This window comes from Mobula hypostoma, chromosome 6 (genome assembly GCF_963921235.1).
Source record: "Mobula hypostoma chromosome 6, sMobHyp1.1, whole genome shotgun sequence".
Classification (NCBI taxonomy): Eukaryota; Metazoa; Chordata; class Chondrichthyes; order Myliobatiformes; family Myliobatidae; genus Mobula; species Mobula hypostoma.
The window spans coordinates 109,152,788-109,170,214 of NC_086102.1; the positions used below are offsets into that span (position 1 = coordinate 109,152,788).

General features: G+C 49.5%; 1 protein-coding gene across 1 annotated transcript in view; it reads left to right on the forward strand.

The window, feature by feature from the left end:
* The first annotated feature begins 5,297 nt into the window (after positions 1-5,297).
* Positions 5,298-17,427, forward strand: part of si:ch211-67e16.11 (uncharacterized) — a 102,724-nt gene continuing 90,594 nt past the window's right edge. The window contains exons 1-2 of the mRNA XM_063051432.1: positions 5,298-5,765; positions 14,548-14,820. Coding sequence (XP_062907502.1) covers positions 5,357-5,765; positions 14,548-14,820 — 682 coding nt within the window. The 5' untranslated portion in view covers positions 5,298-5,356. The remainder of the gene's footprint in view (positions 5,766-14,547; positions 14,821-17,427) is intronic.

A 17,427-nucleotide genomic window follows, 5' to 3' on the forward strand; every position in this document is an offset into this window, starting at 1 on the left:
GGTTCCTGAACCTGGTGGTGTGGGACCTGAGTCTCCTGTACCCCCTGCCTGATGGTAGCAGCGAGAAGAGAGCATGGCCTGGATGGTGGGGGTCCTTGATGGATGCTGCTTTCCTATGCTGCTCCTTGCAGATGTCAGCATCAGGCTTATTGTCGCTGACTGTTGTTTTGTGGCAGTAAAACAAGGTAGAGACATATAACTATTATAACTTACAAAAATAACGTAATAGTACAAAACAAAATAAATATTGAAGTAGTTTTCAGAGACACAGGAGACCTTACAGATGCTGGAAATCCAAAGTAACACAAAATACTGGAGGAACTCAGAAAGTCAGGCTTTGATGTTTCCTTTCCAGTCCTGATGAAGGGTCTCAGCCTGAAATGTTGACTTTACCTTCCTTTCCATAGACCCTGCCTGGCCTGCACACCAGGCAGTGATGGAACCAGTTAGAACTCTCTCCAGCAAACAGCTGTAGAAATTTGCAAGAGTCTTTGCTGACATGGGAGGAAACCCACACGGTCGTGGGGAGAACACACAAACTGTTTACAGACAGAGGTGGGAATTGAACCTCGGTCTTCTGCTGGCTGGCTCTGTAAAGCGTCAGACTAACCACTGCACTACCCTGCCACCTGTTACATTTGTATGTAAACCCACAATGTCTATTCTGCAAGCAGTAAGCAGTGTGGCTTCGTACATAAAAATGAAACCCTTACACTCGTTCGTTGTCTGCACATTCAGTAGTGTAGACTTTAAAGGTTTTATTTTTGTGCTGTTTATTTTTTAGCAAGAATAAAGTCTGAAAGAGATGGTCAGATTGACTTCATGAGTTTAATACAGGGAAGTTCTGAGATCCACCACGATCTCTAAAGTTTCCAATACTGAATGTACTGTCCACAAATGTAAAGAGAAAAAGGCAGTTTCCATCCTCTCCAGAACATATTGGTGCGTTTCTACACTGCCTTCATAGAGGGCATCCTCACATCAGCCATTACTGTCTGGTTTGGCACAGCATTCTCTTCCCACCGCTGTCTACAAAGGAGTCTATACCTTTTGAGCTTTTTCACACATTCCAAAGGTGTACGGGTTAGTAGGTGAATTGGTCATACGGGTATAATTGGGCAGTGTGGACTCAATGGGCCAAAGAGCCTGTTACCGTACTGTATCTCTAAATAAATGAATACAATACACAGGAACTACAGCTAACTGTCAGGTCAGCAGTAAAGATCATTGACTGCAGTCTACCACCACGGCAGAACTTGTATGTGTCCAGGACAAAGAAATGGGCAGGAAAACAATCACAACACACCTAGCAAACTGTGCCTTTTCCAAAAACTCCTTTCTGGAATATGTTATCGGACTATTTAAACAAAAACTTCACGTCATCTTAAAAGTTTCTTCCCCAGGCAGTTAATCTGATCAACCATTCTAATTAGCCCACTCCCCTCTAACTATTACCCTTGTAATAGTAAACACTTTAAACTACTCTCTATAATGCTGTTTACATTGTAAACACATTTAAGTTAAAGTCTGTCCCAAGCCTTATAGGCTCATCAGGCCGGTGCTAATGCCGGTTTCCGTGGCGTGAAGCGACTGAGAGTGCGAGACTCCCTCCCCAAGATAGGACGCCAGTCTATCACAAGGTTAACCCCCAGCATTTTTGCCAGTACCCATTCTCAGCTGGGTAGACTGGAGCATTGTGTGGTTAAGTGCCCTGCTCAAAGACACACACGCTGCCCTGGGCGAGGCTCGAACCCACGACCTTCAGATTGCTAGTTCAATGCCCTAACCACTTGGCCACAAGTGCCACACTATTGCAAACACATGCTGCTGTTTTAAGTATTTCCATATCCATATTTTAACTTCTAACTTATATAATTCTTTATTCTTTTGTTGCATGTCACACTGTGACCAACACACCACAATACATTCCCAGTGCATGTAAATGTTATACGGCGAAGGAAGTTGATCCTTGAGTTGAAACAAACATAGCCCCTTGAAGTGATGACTCTTTCATTGTTTGAGGGACTTTCCCACCCAATGCAGCCCCTTCATGTGTAGTAACAAGCTGGGTGGGAGAGGACCATGAATGTGCACTTAGGTACAGGAGTGGCCACTGAGTGTACATATATACTCACAGATAGCGGACACAGCCAGTACCCTTCCCCTTGATGGTTCAAAGATCTAATATTATGTAGGGTTTTTTTTACGCAGTGAGTGGGGGGTGCCTGGAATGCACTTCCAAGTGTGGTGGTGGGGCTCCATATCAGACAGGCACATGAATGTGCAGAGAATGGAGCGATCTAGACTCGTTTGGGCAGTAGGGATTGTTTTAATTAGAGGTCATTATCTTAACTAATTTGGCACAACATTGTGGGCTGAAGGGGCTGTTCCTGTGCTGCACTGGTCTGTGTTTGATGTACTTCTGTATTCTGCTCAGTGGCCGAGACACCACATGCCACTAGGCTAGGGAATTCCAACTATCCACCACTTTCTGAATGAAGAGGTCTCCTCTTACCTCAGTCCCAAACAGCTGACACTTTCTTTATCCTGAGACTGGGACCCTGGTGTCAGATTCCCAACTGGGGAAGCACCTTCCCTGTACCCATCATGACAAAACCCTCCAGTGGGTTTAAAGTGGTTCATGAAATGTCCTCCTGCTCCCCCAGTGAAGACGGGTGCCCTGTCAACTTCCCTTTGTTCTGTTGTGTCCCCGGGATAACATCCTTTCTGTAGGTTCCCTCAATCCTCAGAAACCTTTCTCATCCTGATACATTCCCATTAAGTTCCAAGAATGTAGCCCCTCAGTGTTCCTGTGGGTCCCAGGGTTGGATGTGTGATCGGACCCACACCCAGGTGCAGAGTAACACCACTGGCAATCACCGTCAATGACCACAGACCCATCCCCAACAGCCTCACCCTTCAACCCCTTGCTCCCTACCACCCACTCCCTCACCCTCATCTCTCGCCCTTCCACCCTCTGCTACCCTCACACTCCGCAGCGTTCACCCCCTTCATTACCTTATCTCACCTACCTCCCTCCCCCTCATCCCCACCACCCTCCACAACAACTTCACCCTTGCACACCCAATTATTCTCATACCCTCACCCTCATCCTTCCCAGCAACCTCACACTACCCATCATCTTCCCTCTTCCCCAATACCCTCACCACCTCGACCCCATCGCCCTCTCCTCTTCATCACCCTCACCCTCACATATCCTCACTGCCCCTTAGCTGGGCTGCCTTCTAAACAGGAACAGAGGTCTCCCTCAGTTAATGGGAAATTAAAGTCATTGTCTCGTCAGTGCCAAAATCTTCCCAACCTCTGACCTAGTGGCAATTGTCGGAGAATATTCCTTGATGTCAACACCCACATTGAAGGCCCCATTCCTCTCCCCTCCTCTCTCTCCATCATAGTAATTGTGTGAGTGATGCACTTGCTGCGTCTGTCTCCCTGATTTTCTTTCCCTCTCTGTCCAGCTCTGTCCCTTTCTCTGTGTCTCTCCCTCTCTGTTTCTATTTCTCCCCCTTTCTCCTTCTGCGTCTCTTCTCTCTTTCTCTCACACAATGTTTAGATCTGTCTCCCTTCCTTCCCTTTCCTCCCCCTCTCCTCCTGTCTGTCTCTCTCACACTCACACACAATCCCTGTTTTAATCTCTGTCTCTCTTCCTTTTCCTGTCTCTCTCCCCTGCATCCCCCTCCCTCCTTCCCTCCCTCCCCTCTCTGACTCGAGAGGAACTCTCAAAATCCACAGGGGATTCTCCATTTCTCTCTCTCTGGGACACGTAGACTGTACTATCTCTAACAGAAAATTGCCTTGACAGTGTTTCTCTTTCCCTCCCTCTCTCCCCCTTTCTCTCCCCCTTTCTCTCCCCCTTTCTCTCCCCTTCTCTCCCCCTTTCTCTCCCCTTCTCTCCCCCTCTCTCCCCCTTCTCTCCCCCTCTCCCCTTTCTCTCCTCCCCCCTCTCCCCCTTCTCTCCCCCTCTCTCCCCCTTCTCTCCCCCCTCTCTCCCCCTTCTCTCCCCCCTCTCTCCCCCTTTCTCTCCCCCCTTCTCTCCCCCCTCTCCCCCCTCTCCCCCTCTCTCCCCCTCTCTCTCCCTCTTCCCCCTGTCTCTCCCTCTCCTCTTTCTCACACTCACTCTTAATCTGTCTCCTTCTCATTCTGCCTTTCTCTGTTTCCCTTTGCCTCTTACTCTCACACTTTCCTTCTTTCTGTCTCACCCCTTTTCCCCTGCCCCCTCCCCCATCTCTCTGACTTCTGATCTCCCTCTCAATCCACAGGCAATTCTACATTTTTCCCTCTCCAAGACACTGTTAATTTCATTCTCCCTTAGAGAAAACTGCCTCGATAATCTTTCTCTCTCTCTCTCTCTCTCTCATATCTCTCTAATTCCCCCTCTCACACACTCTCTCCCTCTCTCTCAGAATCTCATTTGATCGCTATCTCTGTCTCTCTTTTCATGTTCTCTCTCTGTTTCCCTGTCTAAGCCCTTCTCCGACCCCCCTCCCCCTCTCTCCCTGACTTGTGTGAGGAACTCCGTAAATCCACAGGGGATCCTCCAGTTCTCTCTCTGAGACACTGTAAATGACATTCTCTGTAAGAGAAAACCGTCTGGGCAATCTCACTCTTTCACCTCTCTTTCCCCCACACGCTCCCTTTTGATCTCTTGTCTGCCACCCTCTCTCTTTGGCTTTCTCTGTCTCTCCTTCCCTCTCCCTCCCTCTCCCTGTCACATTGTCTTTCTTCCTCTCTCACTCTGTCTTTCCTCTTCTCCCTCTCACCCGCCTCTTTGACTCTTGTGAGGAATCCATAGGGGATTATCCATTTCTCTGTCAGACTCACTGTAAATCCCGCTCCCTCTACCAGAAACTGTCTTGACAGTCTCACTCTCTTTCACCACCACCCTCCTGCGCTATCACATACTCTCTTCCTCTCTCTCTCTCTGTCTCTCTCCCTCTCTTGCTTTCTTTCTGTCTCTCTCTCTCCCTCTTTGTCTCTGTCTCTCTCTCGCTGTCTCCCTCTTCCCGAGAGTGGGGTGACTGTGCCCTTGTTCTGGGAAGTCCGTGGGAGCAGAGCCGATCCTGAGTCCCGCCCTCTTCCGATGTCAGTCTCTGGAGGGTGGGATTGAGTTTCCAAACCTGCACTCTCACACAGCAGCTCCCACACATCTCAGAATCAGTCACCTCTGCAGCTCAGTCCCTCCTGCAGCCACCGCGAGGGGAGAGAGAGAGAAGGGGCGCGGGTGTGAGCAAGACCGCCCCAAATGCGCCACACTGCGCTGTTGTGACCTGCTGGCCTCTCCGCGTCCCCAGCTAGATCCGAGCCCGGGATTCCAGGTTGCCAGCGCTGCCCGACCATGTGCCGATGCTGGGAATGGTTATTCTGCGCAGCAGTCCTGGTGGAGGTGCGGAGCAGCGAGGGGTCTCAGTTCAAGGCCGCACGGCTGCACCGCTGGTCGACGGCCGGGCTGGGATACCTGCGGGGCTCCCTGTGCCAGAGGGCCTCCTTCCTGTCAGAGGCGGAGTGCCGTCGCCTGGTTGAGGTGCCGCAGACGGAGGTGGCAGTGTACGCGGCAGAACCCCAGGCTGGTGAGAAGCTGCTGACCGTCCTGCCAGACTCCGGCCTTAGCCTGGGGTCAGCCCACGATGCCGTCCTCACCCTGGACCCCAGCCCTGAGCTCAGCTTTGGACACCCCCTCACTGTCTTCTTCGTCGACTTCAGCGTGAACGAGCGGCGTTGTGGGGCACGTGACGGACTTTACTTAGGTAAGGACAGCAGCACACCCTCCCGCATCCACGAACCCGCCACCCCTCCCTCCCCCCCACCACATCGTCAATGTCAACCATCCCCCTCCCCACCCGAACTGTGCAATTCTCACCTCATACCCTCTCTGCCTTGCCGTCCTGCCCTGACGAACCTCATATTTCATCGTGCTGAATGGTCTGTTCTCTGCCAATTCATGTCGAACAATTTTATTCCCCAGGATTTTTCCACTTAGCTACACACTGGCAGGTTAACCCACCAATCCACTCTTTACTTTTGTTCTAATCATGTTTTTCTCTTGTAAAAGTTGTGTATGATGAATGTTTAGAACATAGAACAGTACAGGCCCTTCAGCCCACAATGTTGCACCGGCCTTTTAACCCTCTCCAAGATCAGTCTAACCTTTCCCTCCTACGTTGATCTCAATTTTTTCTATCATCCATGGTACCTATCTAACTGTTTTTAAAATGTCCCTAATGTATCTGCCACCCTGGCAGGGTGTCCCACACATCCACCCCTCTCTGTGTAAATGAAACTTACCTCTGACGTCCCCTATACTTCACCTTAAAATGATGCCCCCTGGTATTAGCCATTTCTGCCCTGGGAAAAAGTCCCTGCCGTCCACTCAGTCTGTGCCTCTTATCATTTTGTACACCTCTGTCAGTTTGTTTAGTCTCTGTTTCTGTTGCGAACTTATCTGATGCTCGGTGCCTGCAGAGCTGCTGCAGCTAAGTTCTTCATCCCACTTCTGCACAGATGGACTAGAGCAGCTGACAAATTCTCCTGACCTACACCCACAGCCCAGGGGTAATTAGAGTGACCGACTGACCCATCGTCTTTGGAAAGCAGGAGGAAACCGGAGCACTTGGGAGATGTTGCTCAGGCCACATTTGGAGTATTGTGAGCAATTTTGTGCCTCATCTAAGAAAGGATGGGCTGGCATTGGGAGGGTCACAAGAAGGATCCTATGAATGAAAGGGGATGTATTTCTTTAGCCAAATCTCAGTGAAGCCGTGGAATTCATTGCCACGGACATCTGTGGAGGCCAAGTCATTGGGTATTTTTAAAGTGGAGGTTGATAGATTCTTGATTAGTCAGGGCAGTAAATGTTACGGGGAGAAGGCGGGAGAATGGGGTTAAAAGGGGTGGGATGATAAATCAAAGTTCAAAGTATGTTTGCTATCAAAGTATGTATACAATATACAACCTTGAGATTCATCTTCTTGCAGGCAGCCACAAAGCAAACACATTAGAATTTAGGCATGATGCAATGGCAGAGCAAACTGGATGGGCCAGATGGCCCAATTCTGCTCCTTTGCCTTATGATCTAAACCCACATGGTCACAGGGAGAATATGCACACTCCACACACACACACACACACACACACACACACACACACACATACACTCATACACTCACACACTCACACTCACACACACACACACACACACACTCACACACTCACACACTCACACACTCATACACTCACACACTCACACTCACACACACACACTCACACACACACACACACTCACACACACTCTCACACACACACACTCACACACACAAACACTCACACACACACTCACACTCACACACACACGCTCACACTCACACACTCACACTCACACTCACACACACACACGCACACACAAACACACACACACAAACACTCACACTCACACACTCACACACTCACTCACACACACACACTCTCACACACACACACACACTCACACTCACAGACACACTCACACACACACTCACACTCGCGCGCACACACACACACACACACACACACACTCACACTCACACTCACACACACACACAAACACTCACACACACAGTCACACTCACACACACACACACTCACACTCACACACACACAAACACACACACACTCACACTCACACACACTCACACACACACTCTCACACACACACTCACACACACACACACTCGCACACACTCACACACACACACACTCACACTCACACTGACACACACACACACACACACACTCGCACACACTCACACACACACACACACACACAGTGTTGGTGATGGGATTGAACCTGGGTCTCTAGAGCTGTGAAACAGAATTACTACCCACCATGCTGGACTTCTGGTCAGGGATTTCCTCAGTAAAACTCTCCACCTCTCTCCCTGTAGGATACTCGTGCAATGTCTCTTTGCCCAAGGCTTCAAACATTTGTCTCAGTAACCAGGTTTGAAATGTGTGTCAAACAACATCTCCAGGATAATTATCTTGGGACGTTTTACTGTAATTTGGTAAATTGGTTTATTATTGTCACATGTACCATGATGCAGTGAAAAGCTTGTCTTGCATCCTGTCCATACAGATCAGATCGTTTCTCAGTGCATTGAGGTAGAGCAAGGTAGAACAATAACACTGCAGAATTAAGTGTAACAGCCACAGAGAAAGTGCAGTGTTGCTGATAGACAGTAAGGAGCGAGATTGTAACAAGATAAATTGTGAGGTCAGGAGTCCATCTTAGCTTTCTAGAGAACCATTCAGTAGTCTCACAGCCACAGTCATTGAGACTGGTTGTATGTGCTTTCAGGCTTTTGTATCTCCTGTCCAACAGGAGAGGGGAGGAGAGAGCATCTAGATTTAAAATTGCTACATAAATACTAGTTATTGTTGAATGGTCTTTGCTGCGATTCAGATTCCGAATTATTTATCAGATGTGCATGGAAACACACAGTGAAATGCATTGTTTGCATTCACAGCCAACACAATTTAAGGATTACTGGGGGCAGCCGGCAGGAGTCGCCACACATTCCGGTGCCAACACGTCCACCATGTTGGAAGACTTGTGGTTGGGGATTAACCAGTAACCAGTGGGGTTTGGTGGAAAGGACCCAGAAGAGGGCAACAGATAAATGTCATAAAGTCATAGAGCACTACAGCACTGAAACAGGCCCGTCAGCCCATCTAGTCCATGTCAAATTATTATTCTGTCCAGTCCTATCATCCACCATACCCCTCCCATCATTGTACCTATACAAATTTCTCTTAAATGTTGAAATCAAACCCACACTGCTGGCAGATTGTTCCACAATCTCACTTGTGTTCCCCTTAAACATTTCAGCTTTCACCCTTAACCCATGACCTCTAATTCTAGTCTCACCCAACCTCAGTGGAAAATGCCTGCTTGCATTTACCTTATATATACCCTTATAATTTTGTATACCTCTATCAAATCTCCTCTCATTCTCCTACGTTCCAGGGAATAAAGTTCTATAACCTCTCATAACTTTGTAAACCTCCAAAAACAATGTTTAAAAATAAATGTCTAAGAGCCAAAAGTACAGTGCTGGGTGTATGTGGAGAGAGGGAACAGGAAATTCCGATTACATTCTGTTGAAACGTGAAAATGAAAAGTGTCAAAACGCACAATGGCTTGGCAAATAGAGAGGCTGGCTCACAGCTCCAGAGACCCAGGTTCGATCCTGACCTCGGGACTGTGGAGTTTGTACATTCTTCTCATTTCCCATGGGTGCTGAGGTTTGCTCCCACATTCTGTCGAGATGCGGAGCTGATGGGTTAATTAGCAGCTATGGTTGCCCCTGGTGTGTAGGTGAGGGGTTGAAGAATCAAATAGGGGGAGTGTGGAGGGGAGAGGATGTTGATAAGGCTGTGAGAGAAAATCTGGAAATTTTAGAGAGAGTACAGAGATTTACCAGGGATGCTACCTGGATTAGAGAGCATGCCTTATGAGGAAATGTTGAGTGAGCTAGGGCTTCCCTCTTTGGAGCGAAGAAGAATGAGAGGTGACTAGATAGAGGAGTACAAGATGATAAGAGGCATGGATTGAGTGGACAGCCAGAGACTTCTTCCCAGGGTGGAAATGTCTCCTACAAGAGGGTATAATTTTAAAGAGGTCAGAGGAAAATATAGTGGGTTTGCCAGAGGCAGCGTTTTTTACACACAGTAGTGGATGTGTGTACGCGCTGCTGGGGGTGGTGGTAGCGACAGATACGTTAGAGGCATTTAAGGCACTCTTGGATAGGCACATGCATGAAAAGAAATGGAGGGCTATGTGGGAGGGAAGGATTAGATTGATCTTAGAGTTGGTTAAAAGGTCAACACCACATCGTGGGCCGAATGGCCTGTACTGTGCTGTAATGTTCTGTGTTCGGTGTTCTGAGTTGAGTGTGGGATGAGGGAGGAGATGATGGTATTGCAGTACTGGGAGGCAGCCTGGGCTGAATGGCTTCATGTGCTGTGGTAAGTAGGATGCCAGAGTACCCATGGGTGGGGTCAAGGGGCCTGCTTGTTGCTTTTCCACTCCTGCCTGTTCTCTGGCTGGGATACGTTTGTTGTTCCTGTATCTGTGAGCCAAGCGCTCTCTTCACCTGGGACTGCTGTACCCAAAGACCAGAGCGAATCTCCCCCTGCCAGTTCCAGCAGACGGTCTCCAGGACAGAGGGTTTGGGAAAGAGAGGCTTTCTGACTCGGGGGAGGCAGGTTCCAGTCCGTTGTCTTTGGCCACTGTTTCCATTGGATAGGCTGCTGGTGAGCTGGGCATCTAAGGGTTACCAGGGAGCAGCGCTGGTGGGAAATGAACCCAGGTCGCTGGCGCTGAAAGTGTTACATTAATCACTACGCTACCATGCAGCCTCAAGTAACAGGCAAAGTCCTGGGGGAACTCTGCAAGGCAGGCAGCATCTATGGAGGAGAATAAACAGATGATGTTTGGGACCGAGACCCTTCACCAGGATTCATAAAGGTCTCAGTCCGAAACGTTGACTGTTTATTCCCTTCCATAGATGCAGCGTTATTTATTTATTTATTATTACTACTTGCATAATTTGTTTTCTTTTTTACATTGGTTGTTTGTCAGTGTTTGTGTGTAGTTTTTCATTGATTCTATTGTATTTTTGTTCTACTATGAATGCCTGCAAGAAAGTGAATCTCAGGGTGGTAAGTATATAGTGACGTGCTACATGTATTTTGATAATAAATTTACTCTGAACTCGGAATCAGAATCCGATTTGATGTCACTGACATATGTTGTGAAATTTGTTGTTTTGTGGCAGTGCATGATGTAAAAAGTTACAATATATTAAAAAATATGCAAGTAGTGCAGAAAGAGAGCAAGAAGATGAGGCAGTGTTCACGGGCCATTCGGAAATCTGATGGCAGAGGGGGAGAAGCTGTTCCTGAAACATTGAGTGTGTGTCTTCAGGCTGCAGTATCTCCTCCCTGATAACAGAAATCAGAAACGGGCATGTCGTAGGTGGTGAGGGTCCTTCAGGATGGCTGCTGCCTTCCTGAGGCGTCACCTTTTAAAGATCTGTGTGGGGGGAGGGTTGTGCCTGCGATGGAGCCCGAGTCTATAACCCTCTGCAGCTTTCTCCCGATCAGGGTGGGAACAGGAACTCTGCCTGAGCTGCAGTGCAGAAGGAAATCCTCACACATTCAATTAGTACGTTGACAGAGGACAGAAGCTTTGTGACTGCAGGGGCCTCTGACTCAGAGTTGCCCTCTTTGCCTGGCCCAGACCCAGGACAGGACGGCTCCCGTCGGTCACTGCACCTGACCCTCTGTGTGAGACAGCGTCGAAGCTGGTTCTGCAGAGCCTGTTTAACGTGTACGTGCGTTGGGGTGTGTTCCTCTGTGTATGGCACACCTTTATGTCTGGTTCCATGAAGCTGTGTGCCGTTTGGTCCTGGGATAGAACACAGCACAGTACAACTCAGAAACAGGCCCTTCAGCCCAAAACGATATGCTGCACCAACCAAATGGCTAACTAAACTAACCCCTTCTGCCTACACGATGTCCATATCCTTCCATATTCCTCACATTCATGTACTGACCTGAACATCTTTTAAAGGTCCCTAATGTATCTGCCTCAACCATCACCCCAGGCAACACATTCCAGGCCCCCACCACTCTCTGTGTAAAAATACTTGTCCCTCACACCCCCTTTGAAATTAACCCCCCCCCCTTACCCCAATGATTTTAGCCATCGGTGTTAGGAATAGATTCAGATTCAGATTTGTTTATCATATGTACATCAAGATGTACAATTAAATACGTTGTTTGCATTAATGACCAACACACCCCATGAAATGAGCTGGGGCAGTCCCACATTGCTGTGCCAACATAACATGCCCGCAATATTCGGCAGAACAACAACAATGCCACACCAAACCCTGTTCCCCCCTCCCTCCCTCCCTCCATCTCACCACAACTGGACAAGCCATCACTGGGCCTCTGCCTCCAACCTCCTGACCCTGATCCGGCTGTCCGAATCGTATTCTCCACTTTCACATTTCTTCCCCTCCACCGTCAGATTTCTGAATGGCCCATGAGCACAGCATCAATATTTGTCTTGGGCTCCACTTACTAGATTTGTTTGTTACTGCACCGTGCTGCTGCCACAAAACAATGAATTTCACCACGTCCGTTAAACCCGATTCTGATTTAAATTGTTACTCATCTCAAGATCAAGGTTATTGTCACTTGAGTGTATAACTCAAAATGCCTGCAGTGAGTGCACAGCACAGGTAAACGGTAAACAGCTGGCTGTCCTAGTGACAAGATCTAAGTGGTGACAGGGTATTCGTTAGTCTCTCAGCCCAGGGGAAGAAGCCGTTACCCTGTCTGGCAGTCCTAATCCTGATGTTCCTGTACCTCCTTCCTGAGATTGTGGTAGGGGGGTGGTGGCAATGATCCTCAACAAAGCCTTGAGCCCTTCATATACAACGCTCCTGGTAAACGTCACAAATACGGGAGGGAGACCCCAGTGATTTTCCCATTGGTTCTTCCTACCCTCTGTAGGGTCTTGCAGTCTGATACCTTACAGTTTCTGTACCACACAATGATGTAGCCAGACAGGACACACTTGATGGTGCTCCTGTAGAAAGTTGTCAGAAAGGGTGCGAGGAGCCTTCCATGCCTCAGTCTCCTCTTTCCCGGTCCTGGTTAAATGTATTGATTAATGTTGTATTTAGTTATTTGCTAGAAGTTGCTTTGGTCTTTTCTCTGTGCTGTTTATTGGTTGTCATAGAATCATAGATCAGGGAAACAGGCCCCTCGCACCAACACGTCCATACCAACCATGATTCCCAATGATGCTAGTCTATTTGCACAGTGGAGTAGCAGTTAATGTAACACTTTACTGCGCCAACTGTGAGATCGGGATTTGCTCCACCTAGCCTGTTATCATGTCAGGCTACGTCTGTTTTCCGGCACCTGAATGAACCTGAGTTGGAACCGAGTAGATGAGCCACGATAACAGCTTTATCAAATTTTTTACAAGTTCCCTGGACTTTAGGTGCCGGCAACACACACAAAGTGTGGGGAACTCAGCAGGTCAGGCAGCATCTATGGAGGTGAGTTAAACAGTCGACGTTTCAGGCCAAGACCCTTCACCAGTGCTGAAAGGACGGGGGAAGAAGCCAGAATAAGGAGGTGGGGAGGGGAAGAGTACAAGCTAGAAGGTGATAGGTCAAGCCAGGTGAGTGGGGGAGGGGATGAAGTGAGAAACTGGGAGGCGGTAGGTGGAAAAGGGCTGGAGAAGAAGGAATCTGATAGGGAGAGGAGAGTGGCCCATGGGGGAAAGGGAAGGAGGAGGGGCACTAGACAGAGGTATTATATAGTTGAGGCAAAGAGGTACAAGGGAGGCCAGAGTGGGGAAATTGGACAAGCAGGAAGGGGGAGGGGAAGAAATTACTGGAATTTGGAGAAATCGATGTTCATGCCATTAGGTTGGAGGCTCCCTAGACGGAATATGAGGTGTTGCTCCTCTAACGTGAGAGTGTCCTCTTCGTGACAGTAGAGGAAGCCATGGACTGGCTTGTCGGAATGGGAATGGAGAATTTAAGTGGTTGGTCACTGGGAAATCCTGCCTTTTTGTGGATGTAGCGAAGGTGATTGACAAAGCAGTCCCCCAATCTATGTCAGATAGAGGAGGCCACATTGGGAGCATCGGAAACAGTAGATGACCCCATCAGATCTGCAGAAGTGTTGCCTCACCTGGAAGGACTGTTTGGGGCCCTGAATGGAGGTGAGGGAGGAGGTGAATGGGCAGGTGTAGCATTCCTTCCATTTGAAGATAGGATAGATGGTATCTTTTTTAACTCTGGTAGGTGTATTAACAACGAGGGAAGAGGTTTAAACTACATAGGAGGAAGCCATTATAACCTGAGGGGTAGGTTTTTTTACAGAAAGAGTGGATGTTGCCAGGACTTCAGGGACTGAATTACGGGGAGAGGTGCCTACCTAAACATCTGTTTAAAAGTCTCTTACATCTCTCCCTCCTTCACCACTCCAGCAGCACATTCCAGGCACTCGCGACTCTCTGTGTAAAAATAACACTTGTCCCTCACATCTTCTTTGGAATTACCCCCTCTCACCTTAAACCCATGCCCTCTGGTGTTAGACATTTTGACCCTGGGAAAAATGTACCGTCTGTCTACTCTAAACCTCTATCAGATCTCCACTTAGCTTCTGCAGCTCCAGAGAAAACAACCCAAGTTTGTCCAAACTCTCGTGGTAGCACATGCCCTCGAATCCAGGCAGCCTCGATAGTCCAAATGTGGCCTGGCTAGAGTTTTATAAAGCTGCAACCTAACTTCCTGACTTTGAACTCATTGCCTGACTAATAAAGACAAACATACCATATGCCTTCTTAACCAACCGCCGTTTCATCCTGTGAAGGCCAAAGTAATTTGTGGCAGCAGTGCAGTGAGTTACAGGAACTAAACAAACACGTACCCTCCCTAACGACTGTGCCCTGTTGCCCAGGTAACCACGAGTGCATGACGCTAGCCCTGAAGAGCCGCTGTGAGAACTTGCTGAAGAGAAGGAGTGGACGCGCTGAGCGACCGAACACCACGGAGCGAGCCAGGAGGAGACCGAGGGGCCGAGTGGCCAGCAGTCGCCGGAAGAGAGAGGCTGGCAGCGCTGGGCCCCGGTCGCGCAGGGAAGAGCGCCTTGAGGGTCTGTGTGAAATACATTTTGTGCCTTTGGTGGTGGGACAGAAGGACGAAAACAAAGAGCAGAGACTCCACTGTGTAGGTTGGTGTCAACAAGATCTCAGACCGCGGCCACAACGAGCACTCAATTCCTGTGAAAGCACCGCTTAATGTAAAACTCTTCTTACATTGCATGTCACATTCACAGGGCAGGGATAGCTCTACACCATCCCATCACACACTCCCAGGGTCAGACACAGAGTGAAGCTCCCTCTACACCATCCCATCACACACTCCCAGGGTCAGACACAGAGTGAAGCTCCCTCTACACCATCCCATCACACACTCCCAGGGTCAGACACAGAGTGAAGCTCCCTCTACACCAACCCATCACACACTCCCAGGGTCAGACACAGAGTGAAGCTCCCTCTACACCATCCCATCACACACTCCCAGGGTCAGACACAGAGTGAAGCTCCTTCTACACTGTCCCATCACACACTCCCAGGGTCAGACACAGAGTGAAGCTCCCTCTACACCGTCCCATCACACACTCCCAGGGTCAGACACAGAGTGAAGCTCCCTCTACACCATCCCATCACACACTCCCAGGGTCAGACACAGAGTGAAGCTCCTTCTACACTGTCCGATCACACACTCCCAGGGCCAGACACAGAGTGAAGCTCCCTCTACACTGTCCGATCACACACTCCCAGGGTCAGACACAGAGTGAAGCTCCCTCTACACCATCCCATCACACACTCCCAGGGTCAGACACAGAGTGAAGCTCCCTCTACACCATCCCATCACACACTCCCAGGGTCAGACACAGAGTGAAGCTCCTTCTACACTGTCCGATCACACACTCCCAGGGTCAGACACAGAGTGAAACTCCCTCTACACTGTCGCATCACACACTCCCAGGGTCAGACACAGAGTGAAACTCCCTCTACACTGTCCGATCACACACTCCCAGGGTCAGACACAGAGTGAAGCTCCCTCTACACTGTCGCATCACACACTCCCAGGGTCAGACACAGAGTGAAGCTCCCTCTACACCATCCCATCACACACTCCCAGGGTCAGACACAGAATGAAGCTCCCTCTACACTGTCGCATCACACACTCCCAGGGTCAGACACAGAGTGAAGCTCCATCTACACTGTCCCATCACACACTCCCAGGGTCAGACACAGAGTGAAGCTCCCTCTACGCTGTCCCATCACACACTCCTGGGGTCAGACACAGAGTGAAGCTCTCTCTACACCATCCCATCACACACTCCCAGGGACAGACACAGAGTGAAGCTCCCTCTACACCGTCCCATCACACACTCCCGGGGTCAGACACAGAGTGAAGCTCCCTCTGCACCGTCCCATCACACACTCCCAGGGTCAGACACAGAATGAAGCTCCCTCTACACCGTCCCATCACAGACTCCCAGAGTCAGACACAGAGTGAAGCTTCCTCTACACCATCCCATCACACATTCCCAGGGTCAGACACAGAGTGAAGCTCCCTCTACACTGTCCCATCACACACTCCCAGGGTCAGACACAGACTGAAGCTCCCTATACACTCTCCCATCACACACTCCCGGGGTCAGACACAGAATGAAGCTCCCTCTACACTGTCCCATCACACACTCCCAGGGTCAGACACAGAGTGAAGCTCCCTCTACACCGTCCCATCACACTCTCCCAGGCTCAGATACAGAGTGAAACTCCCTCTACACCGTCCCATCACACATTCCCAGGGTCAGACACAGAATGAGGCTCCCTCTACCCCGTCCCATCACATCATCCCAGGGTCAGACACAGAGTGAAGCTCCCTCTACACCATCCTATCACACACGCCCAGGGTCAGACACAGAGTGAAGCTCCCTCTACACTGTCCCATCACACACTCCCAGGGTCAGACACAGAGTGAAGCTCCATCTACACCGTCCCATCACACACTCCCAGGGTCAGACACAAAGTGAAACTCCCTCTACACTGTCCCATCACACACTCCCAGGGTCAGACACAGAGTGAAGCTCCCTCTACACTGTCCCATCACACACTCCCAGGGTCAGACACAGAGTGAAGCTCCCTCTACACCATCCCATCACACACTCCCAGGGTCAGACACAGAGTGAAGCTCCCTCTACACCGTCCCATCACACATTCCCAGGGTCAGACACAGAATGAAGCTCCCTCTACCCCGTCCCATCACACACTCCCAGGGTCAGACACAGAGTGAAGCTCCCTCTACACTGTCCCATCACACACTCGCTGGGTCAGACACAGAGTGAAGCTCCCTCTGCACCATCCCATCACACACTCGCAGGGTCAGACACAGAGTGAAGCTCCCTATACACTGTCCCATCACACACTCCCAGGGTCAGACACAGAATGAAGCTCCCTCTACACCATCCCATCACACAGTCCCAGGGTCAGACACAGAGTAAAGCTCCCTCTACACTGTCCCATCACACACTCCCGGGGTCAGATACAGAGTAAAGCTCTCTCTCCACCATCCCATCACACACTCCCAGGGTCAGACACAGAGTGAAACTCCCTCTACACCATCCCATCACACACTCCCAATGGTCAGACACAGAGTGATGCTCCCTCTGCACTGTCCCATCACACATTCCCAGGGTCAGACACTGAGTGAAGCTCCCTCTACACTGTCCCATCACACGCTCCCAGGGTCAGACACAGAGTGA